Genomic DNA, 20461 nt, shown 5'->3' with positions numbered 1-20461 from the left:
GGCGACGAGAAAGCTCCAAGGGAACCCAGGTTCTGCTGTTCCCTGGCCAACCGTGCGCTCTCAGGCCCTGCTAAGTCATGAACCGAGTCAGCAGGGGCTTCCTGGAGTCCCGCCAGGTGCCCTGGAGGGGACCCCATGTGGGAGCAGATGGTCCAGCTGGGGAGGGTCTCAGAACGCAGAGGTTTGACTACCCAAGGGCTCAGCAGCGTTGAGGGTGGGGGGAGCCCTTCCAGATCAGAGTCAAGGGCAAGGGTTCTCAGAGGAGGTGAGAGGTGGACGATGCACAGGGTGGCCCAGCGAAGGAGATGGACGTGGGCGCCTGGGCCGATGGAGATGCCAGAGAGAGGGTCAAGTTGAGAATAAAGCTGGAGGGGTAGAATCTGAACCGATGTTCTTCGTGAGTCCTCACGATGGACATGCCCTGGGACGAGGCAGCCTGAGGTCCTGCAATTACAGCATCACTGTGAGGAGGGGGAGCCGTCCCATTTGCAGAGGAAGAAGCGGGAAGCTCCCCTGCCCCTGGGATGGGGGGGTCTGTTCTCTTTCCCTTGATATCCCAGTTCACGTGGCTTGCCCAGAGCCGAGCAGCTCATAGGTGATGGTGTGGGCTCCGGCGCCAACTTACGTGTGAAAAGGAGCTGCATGGAGCTCACATGGAAGGGTTCATGGGGCAGGGGGGGCAGAGGGCAGGCCGGAAGTGCATGTGGCACGTAAGCTGAGACTGAGGCTGGAACGGGAAGGAGGACTTGCTCCAGCGTCGGAAGCCTGGCCCAGGGTCTTGAGCCGAGGAGAAGCTGTGTAGGTCCCAGGAGGCCTGTGCTCCCTTTTAGACTCTGGGCGAGCTTTGTCCCAAAGGGTCAGTGAGTTCTGGGTAGCACCTCCTTCGCTGGGCTCTTGGTGGCTGGCTGAGCCTCCCTGGCCTCTGCGTGAGGTCCACTGGCCAGGACCACTGGCTGTGATCACCCGGGACCGTGGGTGATAACAGCTGGCCTTTCCCCCGCCCTGTCCCCAGGTGTCCAAAGAGTATGATGAAGACTCTCTGATCCCCAGCAGCCCGGCCACAGAGACCTCGGACAACATCAGCCCTGTAGCCAGCCCGGTGCACACGGGGTGAGTGCCCCGGGAGGGGCTGGCGGCCCTGGCCCTGCTCGCCCGCCCGCTGGGGAGAGGCCGACACGGACCCGCTGTGCCCTAGGTTCCTGGTGAGCTTCATGGTGGACGCCCGCGGGGGCTCCATGCGGGGCAGCCGGCACAACGGCCTGAGGGTGGTGGTCCCGCCGCGGACGTGCGCAGCGCCCACCCGCATCACCTGCCGCCTGGTGAAGCCCCAGAAGCTGCCCACGCCGCCGCCGCTGGCCGAGGAGGAGGGCCTGGCCAGCAGGGTCATCGCGCTGGGGCCCACGGGGGTCCAGTTTCTGAGGTGAGAGGTCGCTCCCCTGCCCCTGACCGGTCCCTGCCGCGCCCAGGCTGAGGAAAGGCGAGCCCGGAGTCCCCAGCCCGCTTGCTTTCTCTGTGTCCTGACTTGTCAGACCTAGAAGCCCCTGGGCTCCTAGGTACACGTAGGAGGCTGGTGCCTGGGGTGAGCTTAGCACCCTGAGGTCCTGGGTGACGCTCCTAGAAGGGGATGAAGACAGATACTTTGGAGGCCCCCCCGGGGTTTAGTTAAGTTCTGAAACGGTCTTCCTAGAAGACAGCCTTGCAGCCTTGTTCCCAAGGACAAGACTGATGGTTTCGGAGGCCCCCCTCATCTTTCCTGCCGCAGACCTGCTTCTCCTGGCAACCCTGCATCCTTCAGGCACCACGGGCTCCATGCTGGCACAGGCCTGGCCCAGGAGGCCCTGACCTCCCGTCTGCATCCATGGCCTGGCTTGCCCCCCCCCCGCCCGCCCCATCTTTCCTCCACCGACTGCAGAGCAGCTATAAACTTTCACGTTCATTTCCCCTTTAAATGTGACGCTCAAGGCTGTCCTTCTTCGCTTCCCTGGTGGCTCAGTGGTAAAGAATCTGCCTGCAGAGCAGGAGATGCAGGTTCGATCCTGGGGTCAGGAAGATCCCCTGGAGGAGGGCATGGCAACCTACTCCAGTATTCTTGCCTGGAGAATCCCATGGACAAAGGAAGCCTGGTGGGCTACAGCCCGTGGGGTTGCAAAGAGTCAGACACGACTCAGCAACTAAATAACAGCAATGACTACAACCATCCTCCCGAGGAAATGCCCCTGTCTAGGCTGACGGAGGAGGATGCTGAGGCTCAGAGGAGTTTGGTCCCCTGTCCAGGACATGGATGGGTTCTCAAAGTCAGGTCCAAGGTCAGGGTTATTCTGCCGAGCCTCAGCCGCATGGCCATGGCAGGACGCACCCTGTGAAGTGAGGTTGGGCCTGATGAGAGGGTCCTGGGGCATCTCGGGAACCTGAGGCAGGTCTGTCCGCTGGGAGGACCAGCCCATCCGGGGGGCTCCGCTGCCCCCTGCCTGCCTGCTCTTGCCTCCCAAGCCCACCGCCATCGCCCACATGGCACACACGCCTGCGTCCAGCCCCTCCCCTGTACCCTCTGTCCGCCCCAGCCCTGTCATCGTGGAGATCCCCCACTTCGCCTCCCAAGGCCGTGGGGACCGTGAGCTCGTGGTGCTGCGGAGTGAAAACGGCTCCGTGTGGAAGGAACACAAGAACCGCTATGGAGAGAGCTACCTGGACCAGATCCTCAATGGGATGGACGAAGGTGAGTAAGCCCCCAGGGGCCCAAGCAGCGCCTTCCTCCTGGAGGAGGGGGTTTGAGGCTGTGCTGGGGGTGGGCTGGTGGGGCCTCCTGGGGTGGGGGATGCCCTGAGAATCTAGGGACAGCCCAGCTCCCGCGCCGAGGCCCCCTGCAGCCTGGTCTCCTTATGCCGCTCCCTCGGGGCCTGGGCTCTCTCCCACCCCTGCAGGAGGGGGCCGCTGGAGCCAGGACGAGGGGCCCTGGGGGCCTGCGGGGATGACCAGCGGGCGGGCGTTTGTGTGTGGTTGCAGAACTGGGGAGTCTGGAGGAGCTGGAGAAGAAGCGCGTCTGCCGCATCGTCACCACCGACTTCCCCCTGTACTTCGTCATCATGTCGCGGCTCTACCAGGACTACGACACCATCGGCCCCGAGGGCGGCTCTCTGACGAGCAAGCTGGTGCCCCTGGTGCAGGCCACCTTCCCCGAGAACGCGGTCACCAAGAGGGTGAAGCTGGCCCTACAGGTGATGCATGCAGCCCCTCCTTGGCTGCTGGGGCCCCGTCAACCGGGACTGGGTTCAAGGTGTCAGGGCCCTCGGAGAAAGCCTGTGTCCTTGGAGATGGCCTTCGTGCCCCCCAGGACATCTCTACCTGTTGGTCCACTGCCTAAAAAAATCCCGTCAGGGCTCTGATCTTAAGCTCAGAAGAGAGTTGGGTGGCCGGGATAGGGCAGATGCTCTGTTAAGTCGCAGGAAACCCTAGATGGCATGTTTAAACCACCGGGTCAGCACTGAGGAGAAGGCATGTGGCTCCCTGGATAGGAGCAAGGCCCCGAGGAGTGGGGAGCAGCAGGGAAACGGGGGTGGGGGCTCAGACAGGGGAGCTGGACAGGACATCAGGCAGGACAGCACCCCACCCCTGCCCCTGGGGGACCTTCAGGCCTGCCGGGACAGCCGCTCTCATCCCCGCCCATGAGCCCCTCGGCTGCTCCAGGCTGAGCATCCCCCTTGGGCACCTCGCAGGCCCAGCCTGTACCCGATGAGCTGGTCACCAAACTCCTGGGCAACCAGGCCACGTTCAGCCCCATCGTCACCGTGGAGCCGAGGCGCCGGAAGTTCCACCGCCCCATCGGCCTCCGCATCCCGCTGCCCCCGTCCTGGATGGACAACCCCCGAGACAGCGGGGAGGGGGACACCACCAGCCTGCGGCTGCTCTGCAGCGTCATCGGTGAGGGGCACCCCCTTTGTCCTGGTCCTGCCGTCTGGGGAGACGGGAGGAGATGGAGCTGGGGAGTGATGGGGCCCTCAGAGGGATGGGGGTTCTGCCTCCAGGTAGAGTCTCCCTGTCCCTGATGAGCCCCCAGACCCCAGAGGAGGGGGTCCTCCCAGAGGGGACGAGGTCACGGGGTGCAGGGTGGGGGGGTGGGGGGCTGGATTCAGGACCTCAGCCAGGTGTGCACGCCCTGCGTTGGCCTCTGGAGACGGTCCCCCAGCCCAGTCTACGCCTATGGCAGGAGGAACTGACCAGGCCCAATGGGAAGACATCACGGGGACCACCAAGCTCATCTATGCCAACGAGTGTGCCACCTTCACCACCAACGTCTCTGCCAGGTGAGACCCCACCCTGCAGCTTGACCCTGAGGCTCCCCGGGCCCTGCACGAGGTGGATGGCGCTGCCCCCAGGGGTGGCCGCGCTCAGGCTGACCTTGTGCCGAGGGTCCTCCGCTGTCCCTCCCCTTCTCCACCTGAAAGTGCCACCCCCACCCCCACTGGGGCTGTCACTGCCCTGCTCACAGGCCATCCTATTGGATGGAGGGGACGCCCCTGCCCCAGACACCTAGGGACAGGCTCAAGGCTGCCCTCCTTTCAGGTTCTGGCTGTCGGACTGCCCCAGGACGGCTGAAGCCGTGAACTTTGCCACCCAGCTGTACAAGGAACTGACCGCAGTGCCCTACATGGCCAAGTTTGTTATTTTCGCTAAGATGAATGACCCCCGGGAAGGGCGTCTGCGATGCTACTGCATGACGGATGACAAGGTGGACAAGACGCTGGAGCATCATGAGAACTTCGTGGAGGTGGCCCGGAGCAGGGACATCGAGGTAGGGGCCGGGCCCCCGCCCCGGGCTCATGCCCTGAGGGGGCCGGCACCTCCAGGGGTCGGGGGGAGGTGGCGCTGGAACCCCAAGCCATCAGGAAGGCAGCCTCTGCAGAGGGGCTTCTGGGCATGTCCCTCTGAGTCCCTCTTGAAAAGCATCCTTGGGAGGCCGCCCCAAAGCTGAGGACACCGCCCTGCGTGTCTCAGGGAGGCAGCAGGCTGTCAGCCCAATGGTACTAAGAGCTGACGTTCATTAAAATCTTCACCTCCCAGATGCTATTAAAAGTGCTTGAGGGACTTCCTTGGTGGTCCAATGGTTACGACTTTACCTTCCAATGCCAGGGGCATGGGTTCGATCCCTGATCGGGGGACTAAGATCCCACATACCTCACAGCCCAGAATCCAAAACATAAAACAGTAGAGATATTGTAACAAATTCAATAAAGACTTTAAAAACGGTTCACATCAAAGACAAATCTTTAAAATTTTTTTAAAAAATAGAAAATAAAAAGACTCAAGTGACATCATCTCCCCTGACTCTTACAACGGAGTGTCCTGTTCTTATCCCCAGTTTACAGATGAGGAAATCAAGGCTTGGCAGATTAGGTAACCTGCCCAAGGTCACACAGCTGAGTTAATGGTAGAGAAAGGACTTGTCCTAATCTCTCAGCCACACCAGGGTTTGGGCGGTGCCCAGATGGGGAAGCAGGGGAGAGCTTGGGCAAATGGGAGACCTGTGACGTGCGGGGCCTTGGTGTGAAGCTGTCGCCCATCCTGGAGTCCTCACTTGGGTTAAGATGTGTAACAAGAAAGGACTTTGGCCAAGGTCTGGCCTCAGAGGCTTTCCTGAGCCTTCCAGGGGTTCTGATGGGCCAGAAGGAGGAACCCAAGGCTGGGACCTGCCTCAAATGCTGTTTGGGGCACTAACCGGACAAAGGATTGTGTCTCTTTGGGCCTCAGTTTCCTCATCTGTCAAATGGGTTCTCAGTAACTTCTCCGTGGAAAGTATATACACAGTAGGGATTGTTATTACCGTGGGTGAGATTAAAATACCGTGTGGTCTTTCTGGCACTCGCATAAATGAAACCTTGTTGGATGGATATTAAAAGAGAGAAATGCTTTCTGGAGCTGTATTATGATCTGCTAGTGGAGTTCTGAAGTCCTTTGATAAGCAGTGGTGATCAACCACACAGTGAGATGTGGAAAGTCCTGCTTATTATAAAAACCCTTTGAAGTAAAGAAGCATCTGCCGTGACCTTTCTAAAACCCTCCATAGAGCTTCCCAGGGCGCAGCCTCTGGGGTCGTGGGGAGGGAGAGGCCAGGGCTGACAGGTGGGGCCGGGCGTCTGCGTGTTCCCACCTGCTGCTTCTTTCCCACAGGTTTTGGAGGGTATGCCCCTCTTCGCCGAGCTCTCGGGGAACCTGGTGCCCGTCAAGAAGGCCGCTCAGCAACGGAGTTTCCTCTTCCAGTCCTTCCGGGAGAACCAGTTGGCCATTCCCGTCAAGGTGCGCCCTGCTCTCGCCCACCCATCACCTGGGTCTAGAAGCTCGGGAGGCAGAGGCCCCAGAGCCGGCCAGGCTGGTGGCCGGGGTCAGGGAGGGGGATGTCCTCTGAGCCGGCCGGGCTGGTGGCCGGGCTCGGCAGGGCGAGGGCGGCCCCCGACCCTCCATTCTGTGTGACTGAGTCCAGGTGAGGGACAGCAGTCGGGAGCCTGCAGGGTTCTTGTCCTTCCTGCGCAAGGCGATGAAGTACGAGGACACGCAGCATATCCTCTGTCACCTGAACATCACCATGCCGCCCTGCACCAAGGTGAGCACCCCGCCATGGCCCTTGGCCAAGAGACAGCCCGAGACGCCCCGCCCCCGACTCCCCACCCCCGGGATGGAGAAAGGCCCTGGGCTCTCCTCTGACAGGCTGTGGCCCAGTCCTTCCTGCAAAGCTCAGGAACTAAGGTCAGGGTGCAAGGGTTACACCTGTGCTCACCCCGAGGCCCCGAGCTCCCCAGGACGCCCCCTCCGGGAGGTTGGAAGGCGAGGCCTGAAAACCGGATGGCTGGTGGCTGAAGGTGTCCCAGCCACAGCAGGGCTTCTTCAGAGCCTCTTTCTCCTGAACTTGCTCGGGGCCAGGCCCCGCCTCCGGGGAAGGGAAGCCTGGTGTCTCAGCCCGACACTCGCTTTGGGGCTCTGAGCTCAGCGGAGGCATGAGGACCGAGCGTCACCAGTGCCAGGGAGTACCAGGCTGCACCAGGGATGGAGGGACCTCCTCTCCCGTGTTGGCGACTCCTGGTGTTTTCATCATCAGCCTTTCATGCCCAACAAGACAAGCAAGGCCACTTCCAAACGTCGAGGCTGGTTTTCTTTCCTGACTAAGGACGAGGGGGAACCAACTTCTTTTTCACCAGAGGGGCTCCCGAAGCCTTGAACAAGCACCCCGCTGCTTGGCCACAGGTCCAGCATGCAAAGGCTTGGGCATCAATACAGGTCTTTTGAGCAGAAAGGAATTCAGAAAGAAAAGATCTTTGTTGTTGTTTTTTTTCTTTTTTAGAATTCAAACTCCAGCTCCACTGATTACTGTCTGAGTGGCCTTGGGTGGGTTGCCCCAGCCTCTGGGCCGGGGACTTGGGAAGAGTGATGGTACCTGCCTTAGGCAACTCTGACCATCAGGCAGGGCCTGGCATGTGATTAGGGCTGCGTGAGCTTATTATTGGGTTTCCCCTCAGTGGTAAAGAAGCCACTTGCAAGTCAGGAGATGCTGGTTCAATCCCTGAGTCGGGAAGACCCCCTGGACGAGGGCACAGCAACCCACTCCAGTATTCTTGTCTGTAGAATCCCATGGACAGAGGACATGGGATTCACGGCAGTCTACAGTCCACGGGGTCACAAAGAGGCGGACATGACTGAAGCCACTTAGCACACACGCACGAGCTTATTATTATCACTCGAGATGAAGCGCGTGAACCTCATCGACTCCCTCTAGCCGCCCCCACACACAGCCTGTGTGTTATGGGGCTTCCCGTCCCCAGGGTGTCCTCCCCACACCCACAGCGCCCCCTCCTGGTCTCTCTCCTGCAGGACAGCGGAGCCGACGAACGGAGGAGGACGCTGACGCCGCTGGCCCTGAGATACAGCCTCCTCGAGTCCACAGCAGGTACTCACCTCTCTGTGCTCACTCCCGTCCAGGGGGCAGCGAGGGGGGTCATGTCGCCGGGAGCTCCCCGAGCAGACACCATTGGCTCAGCCCTCGGCTGGGGTCTCCATGACCCTCTCAGGCTCAGCTGCCAATCGGGGGACACGGAGCGTGACCTGAGCGCTCTCTAGCCCCCCCACCCATGCTGGGCGGTTCTGTGTGCTGTCGAGGCCGCTGAACAGAATGCCGTGCTTCCCCCAGATTTCCTCAGTGGCACAGACCAGGCCGACATGAAGATGATGCTCATATCAGAACACCTGGGCCTCAGCTGGGCCGGTGAGTCAGGAATCGGGGCGAAAGAGCAGGGTGCCTGTCCACACCTCCCTCTGCACCGCCTCCCCTCTGAACAGCAGCGCTGACAGCTTGCTAAGCCTCTTCCCACTGTCCGCTGCGCACCTGACCCGGGGTTGTCTCTGATGGGGCTGCTGCCCAGACAGCGCCTTTGGGTACCAGGGGAGGCGGGCTCCCTCCCCCACTACTTCTCTCTAGTTTTCCTCTTGAGAAGCTCAACTTCTGACATTACAGGAGACCTTAGGGCGGATCCAGTGTGCCCGTTTTACAGATGGGGAGGCTGAGATCCCACTAAGAAGGGTGACTTTGGTTGTGCGGCAAGTTATGGATAGAGCCCTGAAAAGACCAGTGAACCAAGAACACACAAGCGAACACAAAATGTGTGTCCTGCCTGCCTGCCCACCACTCCCTACACCGCACATGCCATCTGTCCTGCCAGGGGCTTTGTTGAGGGAAAGGAAGAAAGACAAGGCAAAAAGCCTCTGCAGCTGCTTCTTGGTTTTGTGAGTGTGTATGTTCATATATGTGTGGTGTGTATGTGTGTGTTGTGTACGTGTTGTGTATGTGTGCTATGTGTGTGTTGTGTATGTGTATTGTGTATGTGATGTGTGCATCTGCGGTGTGTGTGTGTGGTATATATGTGTTGCATATGTGTCCTGTGTGTGTTGCGTATGTGTTGTGTTTCTGGTTTGTGAGTGTGTATGTGTGGTATGTGTTGCAGTGTGTGTGTTTGTGTGTGTTGTATATGTGGTATGTGTTTTTGTGGTATGTGAGTGTGTGTGTATGTGTGGTACATGTGTATGTGATGTATATGTGATGTGTATATGTGGTGTGGTGTGTATATGGTGTGTGTGTGTATGTGGTGTGTGATGTGTGTGGTGTGTGAGTGTGTGTATGTGTGGTTTCTGTGTATGTGATGTATATGTGATGTGTACGTGTTGTGTGTAGGTGGTGTGTTGTGTATGTGGTGTGTGTGTGTGGTGTGTATGTGGTGTGTGGTGTGTTTATATCTGATATGTGATGTGTATGTGGTGTATGTATGTGGTATGTTGTATATGTGTTGTGTGTGTGGCATGTTGTATATGTGGTGTGTGTACATAGAGTATTGTGTAGGTGGTGTTTGTGTGGTATGTGGTGTGTATGTGGTGTGTGTATGTGGAGTGTTGTGTATGTGATGTGTATGCGGTGTGTTGTGTATGTGTTGTGTGTACATGGCACGTTGTGTGTACATGACACATTGTGTATGTGGTGTGTGTATGTGGAGTGTTGTGTATGTGATGTGTATGCGGTGTGTTGTGTATGTGTTGTGTGTACATGACACATTGTGTATGTGGTGTGTGTATGTGGTGTGTTGTGTATGTGGTGTGTGTATGTGGAGTGTTGTGTATGTGGTGTGTGTATGTGGAGTGTTGTGTATGTGGTGTGTGTATGTGGTGTGTGTATGTGGAGTGTTGTGTATGTGGTGTGTGTATGTGGTGTGTTGTGTATGTGTTGTGTGTACATGGAGTGTTGTGTATGTGGTGTGTGTATGTGGTGTGTTGTGTATGTGTTGTGTGTACGTGGAGTGTTGTGTACGTGATGTGTGTGTGTGTGTGGTGTGTGTGTGTGTGTGTGGTGTGTATGTGGTATGTGTATATGTGATATGTGATGTGTATGTGGTGTGTTGTGTATGTGTTGTGTGTGTGTGGAGTGTTGTGTACGTGGTGTGTGTGTGTGGTGTGTGTGTGGTGTGTATGTGTTGTGTGTACATGGAGTGTTGTGTATGTGGTTTATGTACGTGGAGTGTTGTGTGAGTGGTTTGTGTGGCTCACACACATTCTGGTTCTCACCATCACTTTCCACACTGGTCTTCCTCATCCCTGAAATGAGACTCAGCTCCTGTGCTCTCCTCTAAAGCACCTGCGAGAAACAGCCGTGAAGACAGCGGCAGAGAAGAGCTCGCCTTCTGCGATGGTGCCTTGCATTTAGATGGGGACTTGTATTCCCATTTTAAATGTAAACAGCTCCTTTCCCTGAAGAAACACAAATACACAGATGCGCTTCCGTTATGACTGCTTCCCAAGGGAAGGGCGGTGGCTTTTGCCTCACCAACAGTGCCGAGGGCATCCGCTGTTCAGCCCTCCCCTGGGACCCCAGCCGGTCCTTCGACCTTCCGTGGCTCAGCCTCATCACCCATATTCCAAGTGATGACAGCAAGAGTGTCCGTTCATTCATTCAGTCCTTATTACTCTCTTGTGATCACGCCGCTTCCTGGCGCATTTCCTGGCGCATTTCCTGGGGATGCCACAGGGCAGGTGTCACCTTACACTAGGCATCCTTGGGAAGGAGGCTTAAAGTCCACAGGGGACTGTTCTCTCTCTAGGGTACCCCTCGGGGCGCCCTGCTCCCCACTCAGGCTCGGGGCCAGGGCCAGCTCCAGCTGGTCTCACCCTGGTCTTGGTTCCTTGCATGCAGAGCTGGCCCGGGAGCTGCAGTTCAGTGTGGACGACATCAACAGGATCCGTGTGGAGAACCCCAACTCCTTGCTGGAGCAGAGCCTGGCCTTGCTGAACCTCTGGGTCACCCGTGAAGGCCAAGACGCCAAGAGTCAGTACCGGGGCGAGGGCACAGCTGGGACCCTTCTCTCCCCAAAGCCTATGCCAGGAGCTCACCAAGCAGTTCTCCCCAGAACTTCTCCCTCCAGATTCCTGGGGTGCTGTTGACCTTTGGAACCAATCATTCTGCACACTCTGTCTCTCACACACACATACTCAAGTGCACACACACGCAGGCACACACCTCTGAGGGTCCCTGGTCTTCTGGGCAATCCCGCCAGGAGGGCACACCAGAACCTGGGCCATGACCTCTTCCTATTCTCAGGATGAGTTTGCAGTCACACCAGGACCCCTAAAAGACTGCGTCTGTGCAGGGTGTGTGCCTCTTGGTTGAATTTATCAAACGAGGACTGTCCCCTCAGAGCCCAGCCAGGAGTCCCCTCAGATGCAGTTCTTGTTCCCCCAGGATTTTCTTCAACCTGGAGGGAAGATGTGACTCACTCTTTTCAGCTCCTCAACCACATTCCCGAACACAAAACACTAAGAGAAACTGAGTGTTTACATTTGCATCTCAGATCAACTAGCAAGGACCAAAGATTTCCAAAGGACAGACTCCAATTCTTCTCTCTCTCATTTTCTTGTAGTATTCCTCTTGTCATTGTTCTGTTGTTTAGTCGCTAAGTTGTGTCCAACTCTCTGCCACCCCATAGACCGTAGCTCGCCAGGCTCCTCTGTCCATGGGATTCTCCAGGCAAGAATACTGGAGTGGGTTGCCATTCCCTTCTCCAGGGGATCTTCCCGACCCAATGTTTCCTGCATTGGCAGGTCGATTCTTTACTGCTGAGCCACCAGGGAAGCCCCAGCATTCCTTTTGGTTACAAAAGAAAAAGTCTTCCATGCCTTGAAATTCACCGCTCTTGGGGTTTGCAAAAGGTCTGTTAAAGGATAACAAAACCCAAGCCTCCCTCACTTTACTGTGCTTCAAAGATACTGCACTTCTCCCCCCAGATTCATCAGGTCTCTTGGTGCCAATTTCCAGCAGCATCTGCTCATTTTGTGTATGTCACATTTGGGGAATTCTCTCAGCGTTTCACAGTTTCTCATGATGACTACATTTGTCTCGCTGATCTGTGATCAGGGTCCTTATGTGACTATGAAGACTCACTGAAGGCTCAGAGGAGAGTTTGCATTTTTTGGCCATAAAATACCTTTAAGATATGTACCTTGTTTTTTTTCTGGACACAATGCTATTGCACACTTAACAGACTAGAGTGTAGTGTAAATGTAACTTTCATATGCACTGTGTATCAGTTGCTCAGTCCTGTCTGACTCTTTGCCACCCCACCGACTGAAGCCCTCCAGGCCCCTCCCTCCATGGAATTCTCCAGGCAAGAATACTGGAGTGGGTTGCCATTCCCTTTTCCAGGGGATCTTCCGGACTCAGGAATCGAACCCGGGCCTCCGACATTGCAGGCAGATTCTTCACCATCTGAGCCACCAGGGAAGCCCCTAGAAAATCAAAAAGTTTGGTTTCTGGCTCTTGTTGGCTTTATTGCATAGTGTGGACGGAAACTGCATCATCTCCAGGTCTACCTGACTTATCCTAGAGGTAGTTTGTTTGGACTTTTAGAAAAGAAGGGGCCTGCAACCCCCGCCCCGCCCCGCCCCCCCCCCTCCCCGCGCGCACACACACACACACACACACACACACACACACACACACTCAGAGCCGCGCGCACACGGACACACACACACTCAGAGCCGCGCGGGGCTTGGGTAGCGGCCCGCGAGCGCCCTCTCCCTCCGCTCTGCCCGCAGTGGAGAACCTGTACGCTGCCCTGCGGAACATCGACCGCGGCGAGATTGTGAACATGCTGGAGGGCTCGGGCAGGCAGGGCCGCAGCCTCAAGCCAGATCGCCGGCCCGCCGACCGGGACTACTCGTCGTCCCCCTCCCAGATGAATGGTGAGTGTCCCCCGGGCGTGGGGGGGCAGGCCGAGCCGCCGCCGCCGCCGCCGCCTGACCCTCCCTGGAACCTTCTCACCAGGTGGCCGGAGGTCAGTCTCCCTCTGGATGGGCGGTGGTGAGAGCAGAGGTGATGGGGGTCCCGGGGGCGGGGGGCCCAGCAGGATACGAGGGGCGGCTGCCGCCCCCACTCCGCTACCCTCCCCTGCTTGCCGCGCCCTCCAGCTCTGCGCAGACCCACCTGAGACCCCCGTCCGTCCGTAGGCACGAGGTTCTGGCGGAGGTCTCGGTTGGGGACCAGCGGAGAGGTGTCCTTAAGCCCTCCTGCTACCCCTTCTCTGGGGCTAAGCGGGCTTTTTCCTTCAAGCCAGTTTCTGCTTTTGTCTCCCTTTTTCCTCGAAGCATCCCTTCCCCATCACTTGTTTGGATGCGGTTTGGCCTGGCACAGAGCCCCTCCCCCTCCGGTGACCCCGCTCCACGGGGCCTTGACCTTTGCCCCCAGTACCCCCTCTGCGGCCTTTAGGACACCTTCCTTGCAGTAGAGGAGGGGCCGTGTGGGGAGCAGGGCCCAGATCCCGTTTCCCCTCCATCTGCGTCTGTAATCAGAGCGCACAGAGGCAGGCCCAGCCACCTCCTGCTGGGATGGTGGGAGCTGGGACCCTTCCTTCCTCTTGATCTCTTGACTCCACGTGCTGGGCCATCAATCTCTTTAAAACCCACAAGTTGGATCAGAGACCTGAGGTTCCTTACAGGCCTCGAAAAACAATTTGGTTCTGGGGACCCGCTTTCCAGGTGCAGGGTATGCTCCTCCACTCTACCCCTCCAGCTTGCCCACCGACCTCCCCCAGCTCCCAGGTCACCAGCCATCCCGGCCACTCCCACATGTGTGCCTCCATGCAGGCCCCTGTGACCGGAGCTTGTGAGAGAGTGGAGGCAGGGGGCAGGGGGCAGGGGCCTCCCCAGTGAATGCCACGCCCCTCACACTGGTCTCTCTCCCCGAAACCTGGCGTCCAGCGCCCCCGAGCGCAGGACTCATCGGATGACTGCGTCCTACGGCCTGTCTCTTCTGCCTCTGACCTCACCTGGGCTGCTGCTCTCGCCCACACTGCCTGCCTTCACTGCCTCACCCCCGGCGGCCGGGGTTCAGGGCTCTCAGCCTCCCCAGATGCTTTTCCCAAGGACCCCCAGCCTGCCCCCTGGGGTGCGGGGGGCTGCCTTTCCAGCCAGGGCCTGTGTGCAAGCTCCAGGCTGTCCCCGGGGAGGAGGCACACTCTCAGCCCCAGCGTCCAGGGCTCCCAGACCAGCCCTCTCCCTGCCCCTTGGGGGACTGGCTGGACATGACGGGGACCGCTAAGTGACCGACTCTCTTTCACAAGGACTGAGGAGGGGGTGGCCGAAAAACACTGCAAACTGGGAGAAATCAAGAGATGAGACACTTTGCCCTTTTTTAACTAGATAACCCAGTCCCTTGGTTGGGTTTATTAACAGAAGCCCAGACTTGGTTCAGTCAAGGCAAGGCAGCAAGTTTTGAGGGTTTTGTACCCCAAATCTATGGACACCGGGCACATAGAATTATATGAGGATAAACAAGGCAGGTACAACAATTAAAAACCTGTCAAGGGGACAGATCCTAAGCCAAGTGTTCTTATCACAATTTAAAAAAAAAGTTTTTTTAAGGGCAGTTACATACCTAAGTATTTATGAATGTCTCTTCTGGCCCTGGGACTCCCGTGGGGCCTGGAGACTCTAAAGCCGGAGCAGAGAGTTCTAACCCCCATGGGCCCGAGCCCCGTGCCCCGTGATTGTGGAAGGGCAGTCCAGTTGGGCCGCTCATTTGGCAAATATTCTTTGAACACTTGTCACCCACCAGAGGTTGTTCTAAGCCAGGCAGATAAGTCAGTTCTCAAACAGACCCCGAAAGGAGCAAAGCCCCAAACTCAGCCTTCATGGAGCTTGCCTTCTGTTGGGACAGGCAAGCAAAAATTTATGGAAGTGAGTTAGATAATGTGCTAGCAGGGTGATGAGGGGAAAAAATTGGAGTCAAGCAAGGTTGGAGTGTGGGATTGAGGGGTTAGATAGTCGGGTAGGAGTGCGTAGCATGTGAACAGAGGCTGGAGAGAGAGGTGGGGTGGGCATGTGAACAAGAGAGAGAGTGCCCCGACCAGCAATCTGGGCAGGGGCCCCGAGCAGGTGGGCCTGGTGCGTCCGCAGAGCATGGAGGGTCCACAGCGGAGGACGAGAGGGCAGGGGCTGCAGGAGGCCGGCTCCTCCAGGCTGCAGTGGGGACGCTGGTTTTACTGGGAAGGCGATGGAGAGCCATGGCCGGTCTGGAGCAGAAGAGTCCCGAGAGCTGACGAGTTGACCAGGGGTCCTCCCCACTTTGATTGCAGACACACTCTGAACGCTTCCGTGCTTCCTGGCCGCTCTGTCGCCTGTCAGCCCTTCCGAACCCCTCATCCCGTGGGTGTCCCGACAGGCGCGGGCCGTGTGCCCTGCGTGCTCGCTCCCGCCAGGCCGGAGCAGACACTCAGACGTCCGCTTGGTCCATCCTGGCCTTTCGGGGCACCAGAGCTGGCTTCTGTGTGTTTTTCCTGCCTTCTGCCTTCCTGTCCCTGGAAAACCATGCCCTCCTGGCCCGGGGAGGAGGAGCAGGAAGGATCAGAGGTGGAAGAGCAGGCAGACGGCTGCCCCCTGCACTTCCTCTGGCTTTCTGTCCCCGGGCCAGCCCGGCCCTCACGCTGATGGCCACGGCATTCCCTTGTTTCCTTTGTGCTTTCCCTGCTCTCTGCTCGTCTGAGCCTCCCTCGGCCACTGTGGACACTCAGGGCGGTGATTGGTTGCTCTGTGGTTTCAGGAAGATAGGAACCTGAGCTCTCTCATCCATCCTTCCTGGCTCTTCTTGCTGGGTTTGTCTGGACTGGCCGGGGCAGAAGGGCCAGTTTGCTTCTCCTGTACAGGAGAGAACTACCCCAGAATCTGGGAATAAATGTGAAATGTGAAGGAAAAAACTTGCCCATAGAGCAAAACAAAACAAAACAAAACTGTGTTCCTAAAAATAAAGGATTTCTCATATGAAAGGGAAAGATGGATATCTCATATCCTATTCAGTCAACTCCATTTGATTTTATGGGTTGGATGCAACGTCTACTTGGAAATATAATATGTCTTGTTTCTTTCGACTCTTAGCCCAGCTAGGGAAGTGTGGCTTCCGTCTAAGGTCAGGCTGTCTGTCCACCTCTTGTCGAGTCTGCTGCTGACATCAAATTATTAGGGTCGTCATTCCATCTGGGTTAACAGAGAGCCCGGGTGACAGCTGAGATAAGGAGGGGCTGGAATCAGGGGGTGGGTACTGCTGGATTGTCCTGCCCCAAGGCTGTGTGTTTGATTGCCTGTTATCTGATTTCCCCAAAATACAACCCCGAGGGGACAGCTCTAGACAGGGATGGGCTGGTGACCCAGGTATGGTAGGGTCACACGAGAGACTGCTCAAGAGACAGGCACTTCTGGATCTCAACCAGAGGACTCAGCCAACCTTCCTGTGCTCCGGTCCACCCAGACTTTGTTTGATAATCCTTGCTGAGCATGGCCTCTGCTCAGTAGGAATCGCCACTCCATTGAGTATGGCCACCTACAGCCTCAGATCCATGCTTGTGGGGGTGTGTGGGGGTCAGTGGGGTCTTCTGGAGACTCAGAGGGGGCAGGGAGCATAGCCCCCAAGCCCTGTGATCAGGGAAGGGGCTCCAGGATAAACACGAGGCAGAAAGAAGTCCTGAGGAAAGGTGTGCATGAGTTCTCTTTGTGGACACACTTTCATTTGGGTGAAATTCCATTTATGTGAACCCCAGGAAGTTTCAAGGTGGTAAAGTCACCAAAAATGAGACTCAGACATACTGTGACTGGCAGAGTTATTACCCTCTCTCACCCTTAATCACATCTTACTGAGATTCCCAGGAGTGATAGAATGTTTATCCAACCATATCTGAGGAGCTGTCTGAGATGCAGTCCACTTTTGGCTAAGATAAGGCAACAAGTACTGAACATATCCCTCCTGCTTAAAACAAGCAAAAAATGGACAAGCTATATGAAACAGCAGTTCTCAAGACACTGACATCAGGCAGTAAAGGTCAGTGATATATGAAACGTGGAAAATAAATGAGATGAACCCTACAATTGCCTGGATTACTGCCTTGAAAGAGTTTCTAAGTCATGGAGGAAGGAAGAGAAATCCAGAAGAACCCCTGGTTAAGGAGAAGTTTCTGGCAATCCAAGGAGATCAGGGAAGCTGGAATTCCCTAGAGAGACAGCTGCACAGAGACAGCACTCTGGAGAGCTTCAGAAGGTCCCCCACAAATTTTGGTTGATTATTAATCATCTATTCCCAACAGTCAGACTGATTGTCACAGACGTTGCATAGGGAACACAGAGTGGTCCTCCTCGATAATGGAGAATGATTAGCCCTAGATTGATCAGTGCTCCCACCTAATCAACCTTGAAAGGAAAACTCAAGAGGATCAACCTGTTTTCAAGTAACTCAATGACATAACAGAACAAAGCTCAAGAATCATTTGTTGTTGTTCAATGCTAAGTCATGTCTGACTCTTCACGACCCCATAGACTGGCTCCTGTGTCCTCCACTATCTCCCAGAGTTTGCTGAAATTCATGGCCACTGAGTCAGTGATGCCATCCAACCATCTCATCCTCTGCTGGTCCCTTCTCCTTTTTGCCTTCAACCTTTCCCAGCATCAGGGGCTTTTCCATTGAGTCAGCTCATCACATCAGGTGGCCAAAATATTGGAGCTTCAACTTCAATAACAATCTTTCCAATGAATATTCAAGGTTGATTTCCTTCAGGATTGACTGGTTTGCTTTCCTTTGCAGTCCAAGGGACTCTAAAGATTTGTTACAGGAATACAAAATATCCAGCACCCAACAAGATAAAAGTCACAGTGTCTGACATTCAAATAATCCAATTAAAGATTCTCAGACACACATTCAAAGAGGCAGGGAAACAAAACCCATAATGAGAAGAAAAATCAATCAATTAAAACTGATGCAGATGTTAGAATTAGTAGACAAGAATGGTAAAACAACTATTATAACTATTTCACATGTTCCAGAAGTCAAGTAGAAACTTGGGAGATGTTTTTTAAAGACCCAAACCAATCCCCTAGAGGTGAAACTACAAGATATAGGTTGAAAAATACACTGAATCAAATTTCATTAAAGAAGAAAAGGTGAACTTGGCAACATAGTAATAGAAACTCTCCAAAATGAAACACAAGAACAACAAAAAATCTTTAAAAGCATCAGTGAGCTATGGGGCAATTTCAGGTGGCCTAATATTTGTGAAATTAGTTTCCAACAGAGAAAGGGGCTGAAAAAGTATTTGAAGAATTAATGGCCCAGAATTTTCCAAGTTGACAAAAACAATAATTACACAGATCCAAGAAGTTCCGTTAACCACATGAAACATGAAGTCTACTATACCAAGGCACATTTTAAACAAATTAGTCAGAACCAGTGATAAAGTTTTTAAAGTAGCCAAAGGTGGGGGAAAAGATGCATTATATATGGAGATAAAGATAAGGATTACATCATATTTCTCACTGGGAACAATGGAAGTAAGTCAGCAGAGCAATATCTTTAAAGTAGGACACATCTTTAAAGTAGAACATCTCTAAAGTAACCTAGAATTCTATACCCAGCAAAAATAACTTCCAAAAATGAAAGCAAATAAAGATATCGCCAGACATACAAAAACAGAAGGAAGTCGTCAACAGGAAGTGACTGCCACAAGCAATTTTTTTTCATAAAACGTCCTTCAGGCCAAAAGAAAAATGACACCAGAAAGAAATATGGATTTACATGAACGAATGAACAGTGCCCAAAATGCTAACTATAAGGATAATACATAATTTTCTCATTATTTAAATCTCTTTAAAAGATAACTGTTTAAACAAAATAATATAATGTTGTGTTTATAACATATACAAAAGTGACATGTATTACAACGAAGGTACAAAAGTTGAAAAAGTTGAGAGAGAAAAGTGGAAGTATATTATTGTAAGGTTCTTATACTATATGCAAAGTGTTATCATATCACTTATAGGTAGACTGGGGTAGTTTAATGATGTATGCTAGAAGCCCAAAAGCAATTCCTGAACTACTCAAAGAATCATAGCTAATCAGCCACCCAAAGAGATAAAATGGAAATTTTCAATTAACCCAAAAGAAGGCATAAAAAGGGCTTCCCTGGTGGCTCAGCGGTAAAGAACCCACCTGCCAGTGCAGGAGACATGGGTTGGATGCCTGATCTGGGAAGATCCCACATGCTATGGAGCCACTAAGCCCGTGTACGACAACTACTGGACCTGTACTCTAGAGCCGGGGAGCCGCAACTACTGGGTCCAAGCGCCCTAGAGCCCGTGCTCTGCAACGAGGGAAGACACCGCACTGAGAAGCCCACGCACCACAGTTAGAGCAAGACTTGTGCAGCAGCGAAGACCTAGCACAGCCAAAAATAAGTGAATAAAAATTTTTTTTAAAGGCATAAAGAAAGGGAAAAGAGAACAAAAAACTGATGGGACAGAAGTAGAAATTAACAAATGATAGATTTAAACCTAACCACATTAATAATCTCATTATTGTAAATGATCTAAAAAAAAACAAATTAAAAGGCAGATATAAAGGTAAATTTCAACTATATACTGCCTACAGGAAATGTCTTTAAGTATAAAACACAAATCCCTTAAAAGTCAAAGGGTGAGAAAACATAAACTATGCTAATGCTAATCAAAAGCAGACTGAAGTGGCTGTAATAATACCAAACAAGTAGATGTAAGAACAAAGAATGTTACCAGGGATAAAGAAAATAATTTCATAAGGATAAGCAGTCCATCAAGAGGGCATCGCAGTCTTAAATGTTAAAGCACAAGTAACATAGCTTTCGGAGAAGGCAATGGCACCCCACTCCAGTACTCTTGCCTGGAAAATCCCATGGACGGAGGAGCCTGGTGGGCTGCAGTCCATGGGGTCACTAAGAGTCAGACACGACTGAGTGACTTCACTTTCACTTTTCACTTTCATGCATTGGAGAAGGAAATGGCAACCCACTGCAGTGTTCTTGCCTGGAGAATCCCAGGGATGGGGGAGCCTGGTGGGCCGCCTTCTATGGGGTCGCACAGAGTCGGACACGACTGAAGTGACTTAGCAGCAGCAACATAGCTTTAAAATACATGAGCAAAATCTGAGAAAACCACAGTGAGGAATAGACAGGACCACAGTTATAGTGGGAGATTTCAATACCCCCATCTTGCTAATTGATAGAACAAGTAGAAAAATGAGTACCCAAATAGATTTGAACAGCAGTCATTCACCTTGACCTGATTGACATTCATGGAATGTTCCACCCAATGACAGCAGAATACAGTCTTTTCAGTTGCGCCTGCAACAGACCGACATAGAGCATATTCTCAACCAAGGGCCCCGACCCCTGGGCCACAGTCCACCCGTTAGGAACAGCAGGATTGAGTGGCGGGCGAGTGAGCGAAGCCTCATCTGTATTTACAGCTGTCCTCAACACCCACATCACTGCCGGGGCTCTGTCTCCTGTCAGAGCGACCGTGGTGTTCAATTCTCAATAAATCGAACACAATAAATGTAATGCACTTCAATCATCCTGAAATCATCTCCTGCACC

At 54.2% G+C, this 20461-nt stretch overlaps 1 protein-coding gene across 11 annotated transcripts in view; it reads left to right on the top strand.

Moving 5' to 3' along the window:
* ANK1 (ankyrin 1) overlaps positions 1 to 20461 on the top strand; it is a 241341-nt gene that overhangs the window by 194038 nt on the left and 26842 nt on the right. For 9 of the 11 annotated variants that reach the window (XM_027530143.1, XM_027530138.1, XM_027530145.1 and 6 more), the window contains 13 exons: positions 1013 to 1110; positions 1196 to 1420; positions 2562 to 2716; positions 3004 to 3215; positions 3714 to 3918; positions 4205 to 4301; positions 4561 to 4789; positions 6166 to 6291; positions 6476 to 6595; positions 7858 to 7933; positions 8174 to 8248; positions 10718 to 10849; positions 12616 to 12762. In XM_027530143.1, the coding sequence (XP_027385944.1) occupies positions 1013 to 1110; positions 1196 to 1420; positions 2562 to 2716; positions 3004 to 3215; positions 3714 to 3918; positions 4205 to 4301; positions 4561 to 4789; positions 6166 to 6291; positions 6476 to 6595; positions 7858 to 7933; positions 8174 to 8248; positions 10718 to 10849; positions 12616 to 12762 (1897 nt within the window). Of the gene's footprint in view, positions 1 to 1012; positions 1111 to 1195; positions 1421 to 2561; positions 2717 to 3003; positions 3216 to 3713; positions 3919 to 4204; positions 4302 to 4560; positions 4790 to 6165; positions 6292 to 6475; positions 6596 to 7857; positions 7934 to 8173; positions 8249 to 10717; positions 10850 to 12615; positions 12763 to 13776; positions 15859 to 20461 lie in introns of those variants that run through there. The other 2 variants (XM_027530146.1, XM_027530140.1) reach the window with 2 other exon arrangements.

Source organism: Bos indicus x Bos taurus, chromosome 27, assembly GCF_003369695.1.
Source record: "Bos indicus x Bos taurus breed Angus x Brahman F1 hybrid chromosome 27, Bos_hybrid_MaternalHap_v2.0, whole genome shotgun sequence".
Classification (NCBI taxonomy): domain Eukaryota; kingdom Metazoa; phylum Chordata; class Mammalia; order Artiodactyla; family Bovidae; genus Bos; species Bos indicus x Bos taurus.
The sequence above is the reverse complement of the archived record's forward strand: the minus strand, read 5'-3'. Positions and strand labels throughout refer to the sequence as shown.